This window comes from Trachurus japonicus, chromosome 8, assembly GCF_045865225.1.
Source record: "Trachurus japonicus isolate A0001 chromosome 8, Traja_1.0".
Lineage (NCBI taxonomy): Eukaryota > Metazoa > Chordata > Actinopteri > Carangiformes > Carangidae > Trachurus > Trachurus japonicus.
The window spans coordinates 1,254,810-1,279,475 of NC_140914.1; the positions used below are offsets into that span (position 1 = coordinate 1,254,810).

Sequence of the window (24,666 nt, forward strand, 5' to 3'; positions counted from 1 at the left end):
TTAGTCCACAGGAGATAATGAGTGAAATTTCAATTTTGGGTGAACTATCCCTTTAATTCTCAGAAACAAGAGTTAAAAGCTCCTTAAATTCATTTAGAAAAAATTATAGTAATTCATTGATGTGAAAAATAAGACATTTACTCTTACTCTTACTTTTACTTAAAGTAAACTTAAAAGCATGTACTTTTGGATACTTAACCTGCATTGTCCCGATCAAATAAACTGAATTAAACTGAATTAAATTAAAATTGAAGTCCTTTCTGTCTGTCTGAGCTTTATTAGTGATGGAGATTCCTAAACATGGAACTGTACCTTTAACAGCCGAGTCTTTCACTGCCATTAACTCACATTTATTTACACTATACACATTATTACTACACACAGAGAGGATGTTTAGAGCTTCATCATCTTCATCACGGTCTTTAGTGAATAAATGCAGCATCCAGTCTGAAGCTGCTGGTAACTCCCATCATGCACCACTGCTGCTCTAGGACACAGTCAGGTCCCACTCTTCATCCTCAGCCTCGTCTTCATCAGGACCAAAGTCGCTCCACGAGAACTCGTTCACCTGAAACACACAACAACAACAACACAACAACAACAACACACCTAGGTGAGAACAGTTACCGTAGTAACAGTTGGTTCAGTCAACTTTAACCTGTATTCAACATCAGAATCAATAACTTTATTGATCCCACATGGAAATTATTTTATTACAAAGCTCCTGAACAGAAAAATCTAAATCTAAGGACCAATTCCAGTTCCTATCTTAACCCTCAAGCTCAACCAGTGTAAAGGGCTATTCTGTGACTTAGAAATGGGACAGCCCTTAATGCAGAAACGTCCACGTTGTCTCTGTCGTCCCTGAAATTAAACATATTTTTATTTTTATATTTGCACTTAAGGAGTAATGTAATTTAAAACAGGATGGCGGAGCGAGCCGAGCCGACACTCTGTAGTGAAATGGTTTTCGTAATATTTATATCTCTATTATTAACAAAGAAAATACTTTAATTTGTAGCTCGCTTTCTTTGCAGATTTCGATTTTGGTGAAAATACACAATGCATTCTGGGTAGCCCTTGCTCCCAAGGGTGGTGTCGGAGTGTAAGGAGGGAACAACATTGCATGGTTTTTATTTACAAAGCTTTACTTGAAATTTTACCTGTTTATCTTACCAGCTTAATCTCACTTAGAGTCTGTAACTTACACACTCGTTCACAGGACACCTTGGTTTTACAAACTCCCAGTATCAGGACAGAATTGGGGAAGAAGACTGCCTTTCAGTTTTATGCCCCAAAAGTGGAATAACCTACAAAACTGTCTGAAACTGGATCATCTTATTTCCTTAGATGGTTTTAAAAACTTATTATCGAATGTTTTACAACCTGTATGTAATTGTGAATCATGACCTTGTATACTGTATAATTGTGTTTTTGTAATCAGGGCGTCATTGAAAAAGAGAGCTCGCTCTCAATTGACCTTCCCTGAATAAATAAAGGACAAATGAAAAATGAAAATCTCAATATTGAGGGCGATACAGCAGCTTCATTTCTCTGAGAATCGGGACAGCAACTGCACTAGCGGGAGGAAGGGCACTGTTGAGATGGAGGGTTAAAGAAGAGAGGAACTGGAATTCACCCTAAATGTTCTTCAGTCTTCTCATCGTCCTGTCAGTGTTTAATACTGTCTCTAAAACAACTTCACTCTGCCGTCTAGTAGTGTTTACTGGATGTTCAGGTCCGTCTCCATGACAACCTGACAGGATGTGTAGACGTGTAGTCTGGTAGGATCAAGTCTCCTCATTGATTATAGATGATAGATTATTGATAGATGACAGACTAGACGTGTTAGTCAGGTTGATCTCACCTGCAGGAGGCCGGAGGGTTCAGGTTCACACTGGTCTGAGGTCTGTTTCACCTCCACCATCACTTTACCCTCTACACACAGACACACCAGTTACACACAGGTAGTAGGACTAGTAGTGCTAGTGCTACAGTATAGAGCTGCATAAAGTGGTGACTTGGCTTAAATGTAACAAAATGTCCCTTAAAGCAGAAGTCAGGTGAATGTTTGTGTTAAAGCAGAACTTTGCAAGTCGGCCGGAAATAGCTCGCTCCTTCGTTGGTTTCTCTTTTTTCCCTCTCCGGAGCTCCCCCACAGTTCTAGGAGGCACATGTCACTGTCGTAAAAAAAAAAAAAACTCGCCGCCACCCCCCCTACACGTGCTTGTGTTTACTGCTGTTTGCTAAGCCCTGCTAACACCGAGCTAACGCTAACACGGAGCTAACGCTAACACCGAGCTAATGCTAACACGGAGCTAATGCTAACACGGAGCTAACGCTAACACCGAGCTAATGCTAACACCGAGCTAATGCTAACACGGAGCTAACGCTAACACGGAGCTAACGCTAACACCGAGCTAATGCTAACACGGAGCTAACGCTAACACGGAGCTAACGCTAGCACAGAGCTAACGCTAATACAGCCACACACAGACACAAAGACACAGACATACACACACAGGAATAAAGGTTCCAAAACGCGAAGGTGTGTGTGTGTGTGTCATGATGTATTACATTATCTTATAAAAGACCCATGGTGTGTGTATCTGTGTTAGCATTAGCTCCCCGTTAGCCACAAGCTGAACTTCATCAGTAAACATTTCATGTTTCCATGGTTTCCTCCGACTTTCCGAACTCAAACCAATCACGATTCGTGACATGCATGACGTCATATGCGTTCTTATCTCGTACTGCCGTAAGGCAGTTTCTCGTGATACTTCTATCCATTGACGAGATTTGTAACACCGAGACGGACGACTGATCTTGCAAGTGCGGTTTTCAGCCAGTGGGGGGGGTGAGCGCATTGGCCTAGACCCCATTCACTTCATAACAGGTCACTCAACCATCACAGTGACTCTGAGCCACAATAATTACAGCCCAAATCCTGCATAGTTCTGCTTTAATCTAAGTCTTAAATAGTTGTATCTTCCGACAGCAATCACTTCTATAGAGTGTTTGGTCTGAAACACGGGTCTGTCAGTCACTCTGCTCTGCTCTGAGCCCAGGAGAAAACTTTCCTTGTATCCTACAACCTTTATCCAATGAGGAGAGAGAACGGCATAAAGGGGCAGTCCTCTCTGTGTGTGCAGCCAAGGGATGCGCCTGAATGTGGTGACGTAGGGACGAGGACCAATAGATCCATGACGAGGGCGGGGGCTGCTAACTCCATCTGCTGACAAGACGTTATGGTGCGTTCAAGAAAACTCGTAACTGGTGTTTTTCCGACCTGTGAAGTGGTACCAGTTCGATCTGGTACGAGTTCACAGGTCAGAAGTTACGAGTGGCCGTTATAGTGACTTTCACAGGTAAAACAGGTCGGAGAAACACGAGTGGGTTGCCTGGAACGCTACAAAGTCGTAAGTCGTGACTTGAAGCTGTAATTTACGATTTCAAAAGCCTGCCTGGAACGCAGCATTAGCCAAAACGACCGGATCGCTGACTTCTGCTTTAATATTAATAAAACAAATTTTGAGAGTCTGAAATCAGCCAACTCCATCTCAGTCTTCAAGAAAAGGTTAAAGGTGCAACTTCTTAACTCATATGTATCATGGTAATCTGGGTTTGTCTGTCTGAAGTCCTTATGTCTATTGTGAGTTAATGATCTGTCTTGTGATCGTATGTTATGTTTTGTTTGGTACTATGTATTGTCTCATTGTCTCCGTGTATTCTGTGATGTATGTTTTGTGTTGTATTCTATCATGATTTGACATATGTATGAATATGTAATACGTTAGTATTACGTTTGAGGCTCCCGCCATGAGCTTTAAATAGCTTCTTGGGAGACGAAGAAGCTAGAGACCCGGCGCTTCACACATCTGCTTCTGTTCTTTTCTGCTCTGTCTACTAATATCATGTGTGTTGTGCAAAATAAATACTGAAAAATAAATAAATGAGTACTCAGTATTACCCAGCAGTAGTATGAGCACGGTGCTGAAGGCCTGGACCAGAGCTCGGTCTCTGACTCTCTTCTGGAGCTGAGAGCGTTTCTGGAGGTAAACACCTGGATCTGAGAGAGAGGGGGGACCAAGACATCCCATAATGAGCCTCCGTAGCGTAGCTCTGAGCAGCTCACGGCTCTGCTCCGCCGTTCTAAAAACAGCTTGCACCGACAATTAAAGGTAACGAACCTACTGCTATGACTATAGGGATTATGGTGATGGGCCAATTTGACTAAATGTTGAACTATCCCTTTAAAGAGGAGCAGATCAGGCTCCGTCTCTGTCGTCATGGTGACAGTTGACCGTTTCCTAGGCCTGTAACGATGCACCAAAGTCACGTATCTCGATTTCTGACCCACGGTTCGATTCAATTCTAATTCTGTAAGGTTAAAAAAAGAAGAGATTTTAGTAGCAAAAACCGGATTATTGATTGATTTATTTATTATAACAACAATATATAACATTAACAATTATAATTCACCCAAATAGTCGACCAAGCACTGGTCGACCAAAAAAAACATTGGCCAACCAAAATCTCATTGGTCGATTGGTCGCAGGAAAAGCACGAGCCCTAATTATAACAATAATGAATTAAAAACAAAGAAACTATTCTCTTTTCTCAAACTAAATATTGTTAACCCTCTATGGTAGCTACGCTGCATCATGATGCCAGTGGGGAAAAATGTTTGGAGTGTTTTTATGTCTCAAAATAGACTAAATAAACATCATCTAAAGACATATTAAAATTATTTATTTTGGGGGATGTTTTGCCTGTAGCAACATTGTACCATTACGGTTCATCATCTACTGTATTAGAAACACCGACCAGTCTCTGTAGACTTTACCCTTCACTGGCCTCATCCTCATCTTCCTCATCATCATCATAATAGCCTGATGTTTACTTTACTGCATCCAACATCTAATTTATTAAGGATAAAAAACTAAATTATGATGAATGATATGTTTTTGAACATTATATTTACACCTAAACACACACTACCATAGTCTCATAATGTAATATTGATTCCATAATGGTCCACTGTCGCCTCAAGGCAACACTGCAATTTTCTATAATGGTACGTTGTTGCTTTGGGGCAACAGGTGCATTTTAACAAGTTTACATTATTTAATAAGTAAATAAATTGCATGGAACTATAAAAAATTAAACTTTACTAATCTATTAGTGAAATATATTTTTTTCCAGATGAAAAAGGGCCAGGAAGTTACTGTATGTTTTCAGACTGTTTTAGTGCAGCAAAGTGGCAAACCTGTTTCCTTTGAAAAAGTCTGTAAAAAAGGGTTTCAGTGGCTTCTTGAAAGTCATGTGATAAATTAAAGCTTTGTTATTGGTTCTCTAAGGTCTCCTCTCTTTTTTAAAGTTTTACAGCATTAAATGATGAACTGTGGAGATGTGACAGGCCAGAAAGTGGTGGCAACATGGTACCATAGAGGGTTAAATAATAAACAGAACTGAACTCCATAGTGGAGACTGTTTAAGTTTAGGAAACAAACTGCCGTCAGTAGCTGGGTTTCCATCCAAGTCGTATCGAATTTAAAAGCGGATTTTGTAAAAATGCGCAAAAAGCAAAGCGAATTTATGACCGTTTCCATTCATTATTGTTTTGCGATTATTGGGAGAGGAGGAGTGGTGCACCGTGAGATTACGTCATAAGAGAGCGTGAATGTATCCATGACAACAGTTGACACTCAGCTGACACTCAACATCATGGACAATTTACTACTTTCCGGACTATAGACGCACCTGTATAAGCCGCACCAGCTACATGTTAAAAGAAAATACACATATAGGCCGCACTTGAATATAAGCTGCAGGTTTTCATGTTGTAACATGAGATATTTACACAGAAAGACAGTAGAACTGTGACAGTCTGTTCTGGTGACGCTCCTCTCCTCCATGTGCATCTGTTGACAACGAAGCCGGTGAAACATCAATAAATGGAGCGGTGGAAAACGTTACATAACATATAGGATGTTACGGCGTGTGATTGTGTCGTCTGAACCGTCATAAACAAAAGATTACAGGTTACGGAGCGCGTTGTGTTTGTGTTGCGGTGCAGAGAGGAGAGCTGGGAGACCGGGGCGTCGCTGGGTGAAGTCCAGCAGCTTCACCCACAAACTCTGCCTCAATTCACATCATCTGTTTCCATAACAACAACTCGCATTTCCTTTAATCGATACGCTGACAAATCCACCCCCCCTCCAAGCGTATAAACTTTTATGCGCATTTACTCGAATTTCTGGCGTTTCCATCCAAGTATTTATGCGCATTTTCACAAAATGCGCATAAGAAAAGGTGGATGTAAACGCAACTTGTGTCATACAGCTAGCTGCCCCCCAGGGGGCAAAGCTAAACAACAGCCATGGCTGCCATCTCATTGGCCACACAGCTTGGTGTCTTAGTGTCGTGGTTTGGTATCGTCACAGGCCTAATGGTCTGTGTCGTCATGGTGACAGTTAACTGGCTCCGTCTCTGTCGTCATGGTGACAGCGTCCTGTGTCCTACCTGTGCAGGTGAAGCGGTCCTCCACCACCGCCCCCCCCCTGGTGCTGCGCTGGTGTCGGGGGAAGTTGATGCTCATGATGCAGCCGAACCGCAGCTTCCTGCACCGCCCCCCCTCCCCCTCCCCCTCCCCCTCTCTGTCTTCTCCCTCTCCGTCATCCTCCTCTTCTTCCTCTCCCTCTTCGTTGGTGAGCTCCTTCAGCTGGGGGGGGGACAGGAAGTTACTGAGTGTTCTCTAGTAGCCTACCTAGGGTTGCAAAGGGGCGGAAAATTTCTGGTAAATTTCCAGAAACTTTCCATGGGAAGTTAAGCTGGGGAATTTTGGAAATATTCCAAATTGGAAACTTTCCATGGGAATTATGGGAATTTATGGGAATTATTGGGAATTTATGGGAATTAACTAGAAATTGGGGGTAATTTAAACAAACTGTATCATGTCCAAACATAAATGTAAATATTTAGTTTTGTCCTAAGCAGACATGCATGTAAAATAACACAATTAAAAAACATGACATTTCAACAGATATTTGTGAGTAGAACTTTATCAAGTTTTAATTCTTGTTTGAACAATCAATTATTTTACTGAACAACAAAACATGAATGTTGAGTAAACCCCCCCCGCCCCCCCCCCCAAAAAAAAAAAAATCCCATTCAAAATGTTAAAGGGACAAGGAGGAGTTTTTATTTGGTTATAAAAAAGCCCTCTCTGTCTTCTCCCTCTCCCTCTCCCTCTCCATCATCCTCTTCTCCCTCTTCGTTGGTGAGCTCCTTCAGCTGGGGGGGGGGGCAGACAGGAAGTTACTGAGTGTTCTCTAGTAGCCAACCTCTTTCCCACTGGTCAAAACACCGGTTTCAACCCGCTAACCATCGTCTTCTGGTGTCGGTGTGAAAGGCACCGAGCCGCGTCAAACGACTCGGCAGCGACGGGTTAAAATCGTCAACCCGCTGATTTACGTGACGACGCTGAACGTTACGTGACGCTACGTCATCGCGCCGGTCGCGTCTCATATCAAAGTCAAAAAGTCAAAGAAATCTTTATTATCCCCTGGGGGCAATTTGTTTTGCAGCAAGCAGCAAACCAACAAACAAACAAACAAAAAAAAGAAAACAGCTCAACAGACCATAAAAACAGCAACGAATAAGACAACAACAACAACGGATAAAAGTGCAGGAAGGTACAACAATCACTACCAACACATCATACCACATCACATGTCACGTACCAAAACAAAGCTCCGCGGATGAGAGCGGGGTGACTGGTTTATGGTCTGTCTGATCCCTCGGCTCATTTTGGTCAATGGCAAGGCAGTTTTATTAGTATAGCCCGTTGTTACCAGCAGTTTGTCTCAAACTAAGGGCTTTACATCCCATCGTAACAACATCCTCTGTCCTTAGACCCTCACATCCACTGAGGAGAAACTCCATAGAAAACCCTTTAACAGGGAAAACCAGGAGAAAGCGAAAGGGGCCAAATGCCGATTATTAGCGGGTCGACCCACTCATTTTAGTGGGAAAACGGCTTCACTGTTTCACATCAACGACCATAAACTGACACAGACTAGACCACAGACCCCCCCCCCCCTACCCCCCCCCAACAACACTGTGAAGAAAACACCTGAAACACACAACTACTGTTCTGAGACTGAGGAACGTTGCTGTTTTAGTGAATGGACGATGTTCAAATTAGTGGAAATAAAATAAAATAAATAAAAATAAAACAACAACCCTAGACTGTGTGAGCTTGTTCCTCGGCTACGTATGATACCAGGAAAAAACACCTAACTACTGGGAAAAAACAAGATTAAAAACAACTAGACATCTCAAGCAGCTCAGTGTTATTCTTCATGTTGCATTCAGGTGAAATTGGGCAGACAGCAGACGGACGACAGCCGCTGCACGTAACGGCATCAACAAGCCTCTATGTAAACAAGTGGTCCGTAGGCACTAGGGATGGGTACCTTTTGCATTTGAATCGATACGGTATCGATACTCGGTACCTGGGAACCGATATCGGTACCAATCGGTACCTGTTTTCGGTACTTTTTGTGTGTGTGGTAATTTAAAAAAAAAAAAAATCAAAATGTCTAAAATTTTAATATTTACCCCTTAACAACATCACAACTCCTCAGCCTTTAAGAGTATTTTATGTTTTAGGGATGGGCAATGATTTTCATATATTGGAATAGTCATTCAATGAAAAAAAGTTTATGAGACTATCGTCTTGTCACGTGGACTTGACGTTTTGACGAGAGGAGAGGGGGAGACTTCATCCTCGTTTAGATGTTTAGATGTTTAGATGTTTAGATGTTTAGATGCTCTCATTACGTGACGAGGACTTGAATGGCGCCGCTGTGATGAGAAGCGGGACTCGGGACTCGGGACTCGGGACTCGGGACCCGGGACCGGACCGCTTCGGTACGGATTGTCACAAGTCCGTTCTTCACGTTAAATGATGGACGGCTGTTTATCAGGTAGTGATTTAAAACGACGGGCTGGAGCTGCCGCTTCTCTATGTCTCATTTCAGAGAGAGAGCGAGAGAGAGCGAGAGAGAGGAGGGGGGGGGGGCTCATGCAGACTGCACTCTCTCTCACTGACGCACGGCGAAGGTGCGTTCAGGTACCGAAATGTGGCACCGATTGACTTTATGTGAATCGATACTCGGTACTTTGGTGGGAATTCGGTCGGTACCAAAAAAGTACCGAATTTCAGTTCCCATCCCTGCTCAGCACGAGGCAAAACAATACAAAAAATGTAAATAAGCACAAAGTTTAAGACTTGGATAAAGGACGATGTGTGTGTGTGTGTGTGTGTGTGTGTGTGTGTTCCTCACTGTGATGATGTCAGAGGTCCAGCCGTCGAAGCCCAGGCAGTGATTGGCCAGGTTGAGGCAGTGGGCGTGGCTTAGCGGCCGCGGCCGCGACGACAGGAAGTGAGGCGTCTGTTTGGAGCTCAGCTGCACCTGGAGACGGGGGAGAGACCAGGATGTGTAACCATGACGACAGGGAGCGGGGGAGAGACCAGGATGTGTAACCATGACGACAGGCAGCAGGGGAGAGACCAGGATGTGTAACCATGACGACAGGCAGCAGGGGGGAGGAGCTTCTGTAAAACTGAACCTGAACATGTGACTCATGTGTTTTATGTTTTATGTTCATACAGCAGAACATTCTGGAAAGGACTTGAGAACTATATATTATGTAAAACAACAGTGAGGGGAAGAACATTATCACTTATTTTGAATTCAAAGAAAAGAAACGATGTAGCTACTATAGTAAACCTTTATATTTTACTGGGGAAGTTTCATATTCATAAATGTACATTTCAGAACTTTTCATCATCATTTAAATCGTTTTTGATTGAAGTTGATTATTATTTTAAGTCTCTTAAGTTAATTACAAACTAGGGATGTCACAATACTGGTTTTCACAATTAATCGCGGTATTAAACGCCACAATTAATTAATCGTAAAGATTCTTCAATACCGTCACTTTCCAAAAAAGATTATTTTGGAAACACAGAGGCAGATGTGCACAAAAGTGAAGGTAAATGTAAGAAATACTGGTCAATTTAACGTAACATGGTAGAAATGTAAATGTTAGCCTAGCGTCTCATTTGTGATAAAAAACAAACAATTAAAATAAACTTAAACATTTGGTATAGATGACAATTAATGATCTGAATATTCAAAACACTTCCCCTGGAGGATTAATAACTGGTTACATATGAATAGTAGATACTTAAAATATTCAGTGTAAAAATTTGTAATGTAATTATATTTTGACTGTATTTTCGTGATCATCGTAATACCGTGATTATTTCTCTGACAATAATCGTACAAAGAAAATCTATAATCGTGACATCACTATTACAAACAAGAAATGTATATCTATAATGACCATACATTCAGAAATGTTCAACCAGTCACAACAATTATAATTATGATTCTCATCTGTCACCAAAATGTATTTTCCTTTATTGTTAACTTGATTGTTTTCTCTTTTGCTTTACCTTTGTCATACTGACATCAATCAATCAAGTTAATTTCTAAAACACATTTAAAGGGACAACCAGGAGTTTGTATTTGGTTATAAAAAGTCTGATATTAATGTGGATGAATCTCCGTTACCACTTGTTAATGGTCCATTTTAGATAAATCTATGGTTTTGTCTCTATGGTTATTTTGTTATTATTAGTGGTGGTGGAAATGCTGGGCGAGCCGACCAGCGTTTCTTTACTTTCGGTTTCGTGGCGAGTCATGAGAATAACGCCGCCGTATGAATCTCCGTTTATGGTGGGAACTACGACGGTATGTGATCGTCTTCCAACCTCTGACTTTAATTCTTGATGAATGAAAACATGAGTCTGTCTTGCACCGGTCAAAGAATTTCACGGTGCGGAGGCTCATAAATGTAGCGTGGAAACACTTCGCTTTAACAAAACTCCTGGTTGTCCCTTTAAAAACAACCCAACATAACTGTAACTTTACTGTTGTAACGAAACGTGAGCTGGAAAGACTGAAATGTTTGTTGTTGCTACAACTTTCAATAAAGTGGAGGAAAACGGACCTTGAGGGGGCGGGTCTGGAACAGCGAGCGTCCGTCCGTGTGCCTCTGAGCCGCCGCCGCCTGCAGCGCCGAGAAGAACTTCACCAGAGCTGAGAAGGAGGGGGGGACGAGGGGGGGGGAGGGGCGGAGCTTCAGCAGGTAGAGAGGACCGAAGGAGGAGAAGACCCCCACAAGACGCTCCTACACACACACAGGAACACAAACTTTACATCACCTAAAGCCAGATCTAACGCCATCAAGCGTACGGTTTTGTATAGAGGCATGAACAGGGTTTATACAGGAATCTTCAAGTTAATTCTAACACATTTTTAAGACTTTTTCAAGACCTTTTCAACATTTTTCAACTCCTCAGCGCCACTTCAAGCTGTAACCATTTACATCAGTGACACTTTTAACTGAACAGTTCTAGTTTGTGATAAAGACTCTAGACCACTATGATGCTACAGAATTTAAAATAGGCTGGGATAAGAAATAAAAGGCAAAGTTTATCAAAAAAAAAACATTGCTCAACTCTCAAAAAAACAAAAACAACAATCTTCTTTTCTTCTTTATGTACCGGTTCATCTTTGTTTTTCAACAAAACAAATAAATTCACACACTTCCGCAATGTTTTTTTTACAACTCAAACTCTTGGACAGCTAGGCTAATTCAGAAAAAATACCTTCAAAATGTAAGACTTTATAAAGTTGTGAAAAGACTTTTTAATACTTTTTAAGGGTCTTCATTTTCCCAAAATTGATTTATCACCTTTTAATACTTTTCACGACCCCGCGGATACCCTGATGAAAGAATGGAATTCACTGCCGAAAAATATCAAACTCACCACCAACACAAAGAAATTCAAAATATGAGTAAAACAGCATTTATCAAAGTAAGACAACATGGTATATTTATATATGGAGTATATTTCGATGGATATATGATATGTGTTATTATAATGTATATTCTGTAGAATGAATGTATATACAAGTATGATGTGTGATGTGTAATGATGTACAGTATATACATATATGATATGTAGAAATGTGGGTAACAGGATTAGTATGTGAACAATTATTATAATGAAGAATGAATGATAGTGGGGCGGATTAGCTCAATATTTTACACCAATCGTTCACTTTGTGATAAAAGCATTAAATCTGGATATTGGGCCACCTCAAAAGCGCCCCCTAGTGGCCGTGGCAGCCATTTGTTATGCGAATAAATGAATGATGAATATAAACTGCCCTTTTAATAATACCAACTGGTGATGTATTGTATATTGTTGGAAAGCCTGATTAGTCACCTTTACAACGAGGTACAGCTTGTAAGGATCGTGCGTTCATGGAAGGAGCAACGGGGCTAAACGTGTGGGTAGCGCCCCCCAACAATGTGCATCCCCTGTGGGGCGGATTAGCTCAATAAATCACAAGAATTGTTTATTTTGTGACAGAAGCACAACATGTGGTGGATGTGTTGGTGGATACATTTTTGAAACATGGTTTTTAAGGATCCTTAAGATGTCTACTTAAGATTTTTGCTTGTTGCCCGGGTCAACTAATGTCCCATGGGAGTTTTTTTGTCGGCCATTTTGAATTTATGTCTGCACGAATGGCGAAAAGGCCAATTTTCATAACTCCTAAACCAGACATCATACAAAGACAAATGAACACACTTTTTCTGATAATTATGACACTATAATACATAGTTGCTATTATTAAAAGGGCAGTTTTTATTCATCATTCATTTATTCACATAACAAATAGCTGCCACGGCCACTAGGGGGCGCTTTTGAGGTGGCCCAATATCCAGATTTGTCTGAAACATATTCACCAACACATCCACCAAATTTCATGCTTTTATCACAAAGTGAATGATTGTTCAGCTAATCCGCCCCACTATGAAGCACAGTTCAGAAATGTAAACACTTCTTCTGTTTCTGTTTTGTTAGGTGAAGCATATCGCTCACTTGTTTTTTTGTTTTTAATTTTTATAATGTTTATGTTTTGTGTTTTCAACGGTATATTTGATGCTGTTGGACCCCAGGAAGAAGAAGAAGAAGCTGTGGCTTTGCTGCAGCTAACGGGGATCTGGATAATAAACTATAAACACACACACGACATCACTGTGACATCATTACAGAGTGGGAACTCGGAGCGTCCCGACAGAACCACGTCACCGCCGCTGTCACCGGTTAAACATCAGTTTAAGGCATTTAAAGGTACAGTGCGGTGCGGTTGCATATCTGAACGTATTCTTGATGTTGCATTCAGGTGAAACGGGGCAGACGTCAGACAGACAACAGACGCTGCATGTAACAGGATAAACAACGTCTATAGGTTTTAGTTTTGAATGCAGTGATTATTTTATAGTTTTGCAGCTTTATCTGTCTCATTTGTTTTGTATACAATTTTAAACTTTAAAGTGAAAACAAACCTGTTTTTTCTTCTTTTTTTTATGTATCGGCTATAAAATCTTGTTTAATTATAATGGATTAAGTCAATCCAAAGTTAAGGCTTATTTACATTCATCAAAACAGATTTCTGTCATTTAAACAACTCAGACTTGAAGTTTAAAGGTACAGTACGTAGGAATTCCCCCCATCTAGCGGTGCGGTTGCATATCTGAACGTATTCTTGATGTTGCATTCAGGTGAAATGGGGCAGACGTCAGACAGACAACAGACGCTGCATGTAACAGGATAAACAAGCCTCTATGGGTTTTAGTTTTGAATGCAGTGGTTATTTTATAGTTTTGCAGCTTTATCTGTCTTTTTTGTTTTGGATACAATTTTAAACTTTAAAGTGAAAACAAACCTGTTATTTCTTCTTTTTTTTAATTTATGTATCGGCTATAAAATCTTGTTTAATTATAATGGATTTAGTCAATCCAAAGTTAAGGCTGATTTACATTCATCAAAACAGATTTCTGTTGCATTCAGGTGAAATGGGGCAGACGTCAGACAGACAACAGACGCTGCATGTAACAGGATAAACAAGTGGCCTGACAACATGTTGTCATGGTGATGTGGTTACAGACTGGGACTTTAATAAAGTTCAGTTTTGATTATTTTACAACTCAAGAACTTTTCCCCAGATAATTCTAGATGTAAAGTTAGAGTGTGAGTTGACTCACGTAGAGCTGGGCCTCGCTCAGCGCCGCCTCGATGTTCCACACAAACAGAGTCTTGTTGTTCTCCACAGGGACCAGGAAGTCCAGCACGTCCACCTCCATCATTCTGGGATGGAATAATAAATATATAATAAATATATAATAAATACACACAGACGACTCAGATTTAACTTCAGCCCCGGTGACTCCAGGTCAGACTCTGACCAATCAGAGAAGAGCTGGTGAAGTTAATGACGTAATAAAACTGCTGTACATCTGTAACTGGACTGTAGATGACAAACACCACATGGTGAACGGTTACCATGACGACATCTGACATGTTTCCTCTTGACGAAGCCACAGAATCACAACACAGACCTGCAACCATTAGGAACAGAAGAGGAGGAAGGATAGAGGAGGAGGGATAGAAGAGGAGGAAGAGGAGAGGAGGAGGAGAGGAGGAGGAGGAAGAGGAGGAGGAAGGATAGAGGAGGAAGAGGAGAGGAGGAGGAATAGAGGAGGAGGAAGGATAGAGGAGGAGGAAGAGGAGAGGAGGAATAGAAGAGGAGAGAGAAGGATAGAGGAGGAATAGAAGAGGAGAGAGAGTAGAGGAGGAGGAGTAGAGGAGGAAGAGGAGGAAGGAAAGAGGAGGAAGAGGAGAGAGAGGAGGAGGAGAGAGTAGAGGAGGAAGAGGAGGAAGGATAGAGGAGGAATAGAAGAGGAGGAGGAGGAGGAGGAAGGATATAGGAGGAAGAGGAGAGAGAGGAGGAGGAGGAAGGATAGAGGAGGAAGAGGAGAGGAGAGAGAGTAGAGGAGGAGGAATAGAGGAGGAGAGAGAGTAGAGGAGGAGGAATAGAGGAGGAGGAAGAGGAGAGGAGGAGGAATAGAGGAGGAGGAATAGAAGAGGAGAGAGAGTAGAGGAGGAGGAATAGAGGAGGAAGGATAGAGGAGGAATAGAAGAGGAGGAGGAGAGGAGGAATAGAAGAGGAGGAGGAGAGGAGGAAGGATAGAGGAGGAATAGAAGAGGAGGAGGAGTAGAGGAGGAAGAGGAGGAAGGATAGAGGAGGAATAGAAGAGGAGGAGGAGAGGAGGAAGAGGAGGAAGGAAAGAGGAGGAAGAGGAGAGAGAGGAGGAGGAGAGAGTAGAGGAGGAAGAGGAGGAAGGATAGAGGAGGAATAGAAGAGGAGGAGGAGGAGGAAGGATATAGGAGGAAGAGGAGAGGAGGAAGAGGAGGAAGGATAGAGGAGGAAGAGGAGAGGAGAGAGAGTAGAGGAGGAGGAATAGAGGAGGAAGAGGAGGAGGAAGGATAGAGGAGGAAGAGGAGGAAGGATAGAGGAGGAAGAGGAGGAAGGATAGAGGAGGAGAGGATATAGGAGGAAGAGGAGAGGAGGAGGAAGGATATAGGAGGAAGAGGAGAGGAGGAAGAGGAGGAAGGATATAAGAGGAAGAGGAGAGGAAGAGGAGGAGAGGAGAGAGAGTAGAGGAGGAAGAGGAGGAGGAATAGAAGAGGAAGAGGAATAGAGGAGGAAGAGTAGCGGTGTCTCCGTCCTCCATTTTTTTTTTTTCTCCAGAACTTTATTAAAACTTGTGCAAAACAATACAATTCAACACGACAACAGTTATCATCGCCAGGGGGTCATAGACTGTAAAAGGGGGTTAACGTTACATAAAAGGCTTTTTTTACAGATTACATTATACAAAGATGTTGTAGAGAGACACAGGTTCAAGGTCTTTTAGCTGTTGTGTTATTAGATGTTTCAGTGGTTTTAATATATTAATATAGCTACTGCTTGACTTCGTTCTGAAATGTAAGAAAAACAGGATTTTGATTTGTGTATCTACATTTATGAATGTGTCATTTTAATAAAAGGATAAGAAGATTAATGTCCGTTACGTCCTCCAGTTAAAACTCGCTTCAACTCGCTGCTTCAAGTCAAAGTTTAGTTAAATTAAAGTTAAATTAAAGTTAAGTTAAGTTAAGTTAAGTTAAAGTTACAGTAGATATTTAGTCACTCACCGTCTCTTCTCTTTCTGTCTCTCTCTGGACAAACACAACATACAGGACTTAGTTTGGCGCGCTTCCGCTGCCGCTGCTGCAGCCAATCAGGAGTCAGGAGGAACGGTGACGACAGCAGCAGCGGACCAATCAGAGCGTCGCCTTTTCTCTCCTGTAGTGAACTGAGCCGGTTTCAGTCCGCTTCCTCTGGTCCTAGTTGTTCTGCTGTTTCACTCTGGTCTGTCTGGGTCTGTCTGTCCCATGGGTGTATTATGGTCTGTCTGGGTCTGTCCATGGGTGTATTATGGTCTGTCCTCTTCCTCCTCTTCCTCCGCTGCTCCAAACTTTACTTTTTTTTCCTTTTTTCCCCTTTTTCCCTCCTCATTTCTCAGTCCGCTTCCTCTGGTCCTAGTTGTTCAGGTGTTTTCACTCTGGTCTGTCTGTCCATGGATGTATTATGGTCTGTCCTCTTCCTCCGCTGCTCCAAACTCCACTTTTATTTCCTTTTTCTCCTTTCCTTCTCATTCCTCCTCATGTTCAGCAGCACCGAGATGAAAGTGAAGAGTGAAAACAACACGACTGAACCAGCAGGTGAAGTGAAAACCAGAGAGAGTTGGTGACTGAAGGGAAAAGGAAAGTCTGTCTACTCTGCTGCCTCGAGCCGATCGAGCCACTACGTCATCGTCGTCATGTGACCAGCTTTTATTTTGTAGAGGTGAGTGTGTCACTTCCTGTGTGTGTGTGTGTGTGTGTGTGTGTGTGTGTGTGTGTGTGTGTGTGTGTGTGTGTGTGTGTGTGTGTGTGTGTGTGTGTGGATTTATTCGTCACATACAACAACACAAGATCATTGCAGTGAAATGACATGTGCAACACTCCGTCGACACACACTGTTAATAACAATAATAATAATAATAATAAATAGAGTTGTCACGATACCAAAATGAGTAACCACGGTACTATACCAGACAAAGTATCACGGTTCCGGGTAATATCACGATACTGCAACCTTTTTTTATTATTATTATTTTTATGAACTGCAATGTATTTGTACAAGTTATAAATACTTATTAATTAGGCTACTTATAATGTTGTTTGGTGCATGATAAACATAATACTGGTGAAGTAGGAATTAGACTGAAACAAATATTTTTAAATAAGCAATAAAAAACAAATAAATGAAGTTAGAATTTATATGGTTGAAAATAAATAACCATTCAGTCTCTTGCACATCAATTTATGTTTAACAAATATAAATAATCAACTTAGGATAAAAAGAAATCCACTGTCTTTTAAAAAAATCTATTTGACAATAATGCTGCTTCTCCAACATAATAAATCATACAGGACAGAATACAATGAACAGGAACTGATTCCCTGTGAAAACTATATTTTTATGCATTTTCTAGGTGCTTTATACTTGGACATCCTTTAACTCTTTATTCATCAGCCTGCACATGGAGCATATAGCCTGATATGAGCCAATGAGAAAATAAACAGAGCTAAATTAATTAAGTGCCACTGACGACGACACCGCGGCAGACTCGCCGCTCGCGCCCGGTGCTTCAGCCTCATGTTTGTGACTGTAAGCCGTGCGCGCGTCTGGGCGAGACAGAACTTTAGCTCGTTGTTTGTTTTGAAGCGAGTTTCTATCGAAGCGGAGCTGTCTCAGCTGTCTTCATGGAGTCCGTTCTTGCCGGCATGAACCATGAACAGCCAATCAGAGAACAGACGGGCGGACCCAGCGTGCAGAAACAGCCTATCATATCCCCGGACGTCAGCAACATCAGACAACAGCCAATCATTCAGCAGCTGTGTAGTTCGGTTGCAGTGGGTGCATGTGGGTTTTGTTTACAAGGGAGTGCGTGCAGTGAGAAGCCGAGAGGAGAGGAGAGGCGGCCGCTGGCACCGTAGTAGTAATCCACGGTAGTACCGTCGTGTAGAATTTCTAGTATAGTAGGAACCGTTACGTTTTGGCACCGCGGGGTACCGTGGCTACCGTGGGTATCGTGCAACTCTAATAATAAATGATAACTACTATATATATATATATATATATATATATATATATATATATATATATATATAAAGCACTTTTCATAGATAAAAACGCAGCACAAAGTGTTTCCGTGTGTCAAACAGACGTCGACCGGGTTCATGTCAGCCGACCTGACAGGACAGTGAACTGCTCCTTTACATGTTAGTGGGTCATTTGTAATTAGAAAAAAATGAAATAAAATAAAAGTAAACTTTAATTATTATTGATCCTATATCAATAGTATATATGTATGTGTTATGTTGTGTGTGTGTGTGTAACCAGCGCTGTGGTTAAATGCTGTGAAACACACTGATGCTCATAATGGAGATAAGTGTAATAATAGTAGTCTACAGTCTAACTATGACATCACTGTCACTGTGAGTGAAAGAGTGAAAGAATGAAAGAATGAAAGAGTGAAAGAATGAAGGAGTGAAAGGGGCGGAGCCACCGGGAACTTCCTGACTCTGTTTCCATTTCCCTGTTGTGAGTATAAGAGTCTGAGCAGCAGCAGCATGTTGGATTATAACTCTTCTCTCCTCCATCGTCTTCATCATCTTCATCACCTCCATCGTCTTCATCGTCTCCATCGTCTTCATCATGGTCGTCATCTTCATCATCTTCATCATCTCCATCATCTCCATCATCTTCGTCATCTTCATCATCTTCATCATCTCCATCATCTTCATCATCTCCATCATCTTCATCATGGTCGTCATCTTCATCATCTTCATCATCTCCATCATCTTCGTCATCTTCATCATCTTCATCATCTTCATCGTCTTCATCATCTCCATCATCTTCATCATGGTCGTCATCTTCATCATCTTCATCATCTCCATCATCTCCATCATCTTCGTCATCTTCATCATCTTCATCATCTCCATCATGGTCGCCCCCGTCGCCCTCGTCCTGCTCTGCAGCGTCTGCAGCGTCCTGACCCCTGTGCTCGGCTGTGATTGGCTCACACGCTACCATCACTATAGCAACATCACGCTGACCCACCTCAGACTCATGGTGAGTAGCAACGACCGGTCGTCAACACGTCTCATCAGTGGTGACGGTAGTAGAAAGTAGTCTGCTACCAGAATGACTGAAATGATTGCTATGACAACAGGGGCCGACCCGGCTTATGGGACAGGCTTTTATTAGGGCCACGGGCAATCGCACCGGGCACTGGTCCCAACAGCTATGAAATAGCTGCAGGGACCAGTGCCCGGGCGAAGCCCGGGCACTACTGTTATTGTGTGGATTTTTTCTTATTATTAGTGTGACTGCTGAAGCAGTCACACTATTGTTCTTCTGTTTGGCCATTTTCTTCCGCCTTTTTACGGTCTTCTTCTAGTCCTTCATACTTTGTGCTATTTCAACAATTCATATATCAAAACGTGCAGCTTTTTTTTGAACTTTATCGGCATTATTTTTCTCTTTTTAACTATTTATACTTTTTCAAATATTTAACTTTTTCACAAAAAATCTCACATTCATCAAAGTCTCAACCTCTCTTCTTCACAACTCCACTGTAGTGTAGGGGGTAGGGTAACTGCCTGCCAACCCTAAGGTCACTGGTTCGAATCCAAGGGAAGAACTCTTGTTATGTTATGTTGAATTCTGCTCTCCTCCCCCGCCTTCAATTGGTTACAGGTGTTTGTTATCTCCTTGATTACTCATACCAGTTTTCAGCACATCATCACATTACAATGAATGACAACAGTTTGGAAAGCAGTGTGCTCTCTGTAGCCGAGTGGCAGAGTAAAGGTTTAGTGATCATATGGTCATGGGTTCGATTCCTGCCTCAGTCTTTTCACTTCATTGCTTGACTTTTGATTCCAATTATTCAGCTGTCATTGGACAGTCTTTGATTCCTCATAGTATAAAGCTCATTGTAACTCAGGTTCTCTGTGGCCATATGGTTAGTGCTCAGCCTGAAATTCACAGACATTTTCATTCTAAGTCATTCAAGCTTGACTCTCAAGCTTTCTTGATGTTGACAGTGTGCAGATCATTAACAGACAACAGTCTCTGCAACTGTGTGTGCACTGTGGCCTAGAGGCAGAGTGGAAGTCTAATGACCATGAGGATGTGGGTTCGATTCTGACCTTGGTCAAACATTTGTATGGTGATCACAGCTTGCACTATTTGCTAATTCTGCAACAGCGTTCAGTTGCTGTCAGCAGTCACACCATTTCCATTCTTGGAAATGCTTTTTCTAGTTATTATTAGTGTGACTGCTGAAGCAGTCACACTATTGTTCTTCTGTTTGGCCATTTTCTTCCGCCTTTTTACGGTCTTCTTCTAGTCCTTCATACTTTGTGCTATTTCAACAATTCATATATCAAAACGTGCAGCTTTTTTTGAACTTTATCGGCATTACTTTTCTCTTTTAACTATTTATACTTTTTCAAATATTTAACTTTTTCACAAAAAATCTCACATTCATCAAAGTCTCAACCTCTCTTCTTCACAACTCCACTGTAGTGTAGGGGGTAGGGTAACTGCTTGCCAACCCTAAGGTCACTGGTTCGAATCCAAGGGAAGAACTCTTGTTATGTTATGTTGAATTCTGCTCTCCTCCCCCGCCTTCAATTGGTTACAGGTGTTTGTTATCTCCTTGATTACTCATACCAGTTTTCAGCACATCATCACATTACAATGAATGACAACAGTTTGGAAAGCAGTGTGCTCTCTGTAGCCGAGTGGCAGAGTAAAGGTTTAGTGATCATATGGTCATGGGTTCGATTCCTGCCTCAGTCTTTTCACTTCATTGCTTGACTTTTGATTCCAATTATTCAGCTGTCATTGGACAGTCTTTGATTCCTCATAGTATAAAGCTCATTGTAACTCAGGTTCTCTGTGGCCATATGGTTAGTGCTCAGCCTGAAATTCACAGACATTTTCATTCTAAGTCATTCAAGCTTGACTCTCAAGCTTTCTTGATGTTGACAGTGTGCAGATCATTAACAGACAACAGTCTCTGCAACTGTGTGTGCACTGTGGCCTAGAGGCAGAGTGGAAGTCTAATGACCATGAGGATGTGGGTTCGATTCTGACCTTGGTCAAAACATTTGTATGGTGATCACAGCTTGCACTATTTGCTAATTCTGCAACAGCGTTCAGTTGCTGTCAGCAGTCACACCATTTCCATTCTTGGAAATGCTTTTTCTAGTTATTATTAGTGTGACTGCTGAAGCAGTCACACTATTGTTCTTCTGTTTGGCCATTTTCTTCCGCCTTTTTACGGTCTTCTTCTAGTCCTTCATACTTTGTGCTATTTCAACAATTCATATATCAAAACGTGCAGCTTTTTTTGAACTTTATCGGCATTACTTTTCTCTTTTTAACTATTTATACTTTTTCAAATATTTAACTTTTTCACAAAAAATCTCACATTCATCAAAGTCTCAACCTCTCTTCTTCACAACTCCACTGTAGTGTAGGGGGTAGGGTAACTGCTTGCCAACCCTAAGGTCACTGGTTCGAATCCAAGGGAAGAACTCTTGTTATGTTATGTTGAATTCTGCTCTCCTCCCCCGCCTTCAATTGGTTACAGGTGTTTGTTATCTCCTTGATTACTCATACCAGTTTGCAGCACATCATCACATTACAATGAATGACAACAGTTTTGAAAGCAGTGTGCTCTCTGTAGCCGAGTGGCAGAGTAAAGGTTTAGTGATCATATGGTCATGGGTTCGATTCCTGCCTCAGTCTTTTCACTTCATTGCTTGACTTTTGATTCCAATTATTCAGCTGTCATTGGACAGTCTTTGATTCCTCATAGTATAAAGCTCATTGTAACTCAGGTTCTCTGTGGCCATATGGTTAGTGCTCAGCCTGAAATTCACAGACATTTTCATTCTAAATCATTCAAGCTTGACTCTCAAGCTTTCTTGATGTTGACAGTGTGCAGATCATTAACAGACAACAGTCTCTGCAACTGTGTGTGCACTGTGGCCTAGAGGCAGAGTGGAAGTCTAATGACCATGAGGATGTGGGTTCGATTCCGACCTTGGTCAAACATTTGTATGGTGATCACTGCTTGCACTATTTGCTAATTCTGCAACAGCGTTCAGTTGCTGTCAGCAGTCACACCATTTCCATTCTTGGAAATGCTTTTTCTAGTTCTCCTTCATCTTCCGGACGATTTTCGATTCGCTACTAGTCCTGCAACTCGCAGGACATATTATATATCAAAATGTGCGTCCTGATCGGGATCGCTGTGCTATTACTTTTCTCAACAGTTTACGAATTTTTCGCGACGTAGTCGCGAAAAACTGCGCAAAAATTTTGCATGTAAGTCAATGGGACGGGCGAAAAAAAAAGACCGAAAAAGACCAATCATTGGAGTTTAACAAAAGTCTACTGCTCAGGCATACTTTCACCTAGAGACTCCATTTAAACTTTAAACAGTAGACACAAGTCTTGTGTATTGTCGCATTACTCCACGTTTTGATAGGTCATATAGTTTTTGATCAATCCCTGATCAATGACCATGATCATTTTTGGAGAAATTATGAGTTTATAATGGGTGTGTATTGCATGGAATGTTCGTGTCAGAGTGCGTGACATCATCGGTTAGAGTGGGAGAGAGTGAAGAAACATTCTGTATTTTTTCTGGATAAACTGTGAGCACGGCCACAATTTACACTCTACAGACATAATTTTTTTCAGAATTTGTAAGACAAACTTGTTATCTCTCATGTCATGTGCTCAAAATATCAGAGAGACTTACAGAACTTACAGAATCAGCCTCTGAGTGCGGCCACGTCTGTCCCTGCTCCTCATTGAGTCCAATACAAATATTTTCTGAGAGGAGCAGAACGGCCTGATGTTTTAAAACTGCCAGCGTCGCCAAAATATTTACTGTAGAAACACCAAATCGTACCGAAATTTTCAGTAAGTCCTTAGAGCAACGTTGATCTGTGTTTTGTTCTGATAGGAGTTACCGTTTTGTCATGCTAAGCCTAAATGTGAGACCGGTGCAGAGGCAGAAAATGGCTGTTTTTCTCCACGTTTCTGTCTGTCTCAGCCTGCGGGGGCCCCTATCGCCGTGGTAACCTCTTTGATCCTCAGGCCAGAGCTCGTTAACTTCATAAACAATCCACCTGGTGCTCGTTTAAATGTTTATAAACACAGACACAGCTAAATCAGACTGACACAGGATGCAGCTACTAACTAACTATGTGTCAAGTCAGTCACACACACACACACACACACACACACACACACACACACACACACACACACACACACACACACACACACACACACACACACACACACACAGGTAACCTAATGTGGTTACAGCTCCTCCATATCAGTGCTTATAGAAAGATGATCATGTGTCTGTCTGATCAGCTCTGTCTTGACCTTAAGATCGTGGGTTTGATTCCCATGTTGACAGAGATGGCACAACCCGCAGTAGCTCCCGTGGCCCATTCAAAATTTCCCGAGAGGAAATTTTCTAGTTATTATTATTATTATTAGGCCTATTGATTTCAAACAATTCTGATGCTCAGCAGAGATGGTAAATCTACAACATAATGAAATGGTTCTGTCGTTACTGTCTAAAAGAGTTGTTTTGCGGGGATAAAAAACTGAATGATCAGATATAGAAATAAGTTTTACTTCTTCCCACTCCTTTTCGGATATGAAACAAACAAATAAACAAACAAAACAAAAAAATAATCAAATTACCTTTATTTTCAATTATTTTCTTTTATTTTTTATTATATATATATATATATATATATTTTGTTGTTGTTCATATGTTGTTTTTGCAAAGCTTTTATATGTTATGTCTGTCCATTTCTGTATTATGTTTTATTTCTTTTAACATAATGATGTAAAAGATGTAAAAGCCAAGATGTTAATACAGTAATACAGTACCACCAATTGATCATTTTATTTTTTGAAATGTTTAATTTAATTTTTACCAGAGTTCACCACCACAGGCCTCTTTTGGCCACGGGCCCTAATGCAACAGCATCACTTTCATTAATGGCACTTTGGCCACTGTCTCATCTTGTTCTTCCATCCACGATCAATAATCAGTAATCAATAATCTTTACTTTGATCCCAGTCAGACACAAACTGTTGAAGACAGTCCCGATGAGGACTGGTAGGTCTGGTCTGTGGACTACAGGTACAGCGTGGTGTGTTGGTCTCATTATGGGATGTTTGGTGTTGTCTGAGCTTAAACATCCAGATGGTCTGGTCCTGATGTTTACATTAACACACTGTGAATATTTTCCCATGTGTTTCAAACTTCAAACTTCTAATTATTCGGGGAAAAGTTCTTGAGTTGTGTAAGAATCAAACATGAACTTTATTAACTTTATTAACTTTATTAACTTTCTTAAAGGCCCAGTCTGTAACTTATTTGTCTTTTTCTGATCAAAAATCAAACCTGTCTTTCATAAATCCGTATTTGACTGAAGGTGAATCACAGCTGCATCCAGAT

General features: G+C 41.3%; 2 protein-coding genes across 2 annotated transcripts in view; one reads left to right on the top strand and one right to left on the bottom strand.

Moving 5' to 3' along the window:
• Positions 1-452: 452 nt before the first annotated feature.
• On the bottom strand, positions 453-14,304 carry rdm1 (RAD52 motif containing 1). The gene is made up of 7 exons (XM_085785354.1): positions 14,203-14,304; positions 11,089-11,268; positions 9,354-9,482; positions 6,526-6,724; positions 3,971-4,069; positions 1,868-1,938; positions 453-568 (listed from the first exon to the last, which is right to left on the bottom strand). Exons 1-7 carry the CDS (start codon positions 14,302-14,304, stop codon positions 488-490), a joined length of 861 nt encoding a protein of 286 aa, XP_085641480.1. The 3' UTR covers positions 453-487.
• A 4,790-nt stretch (positions 14,305-19,094) lies between these two features.
• Positions 19,095-24,666, top strand: part of LOC146982260 (interferon a3-like) — a 9,259-nt gene continuing 3,687 nt past the window's right edge. The window contains exon 1 of the mRNA XM_085785487.1: positions 19,095-19,223. Within this exon, the coding sequence (XP_085641613.1) occupies positions 19,095-19,223 (129 nt within the window). The remainder of the gene's footprint in view (positions 19,224-24,666) is intronic.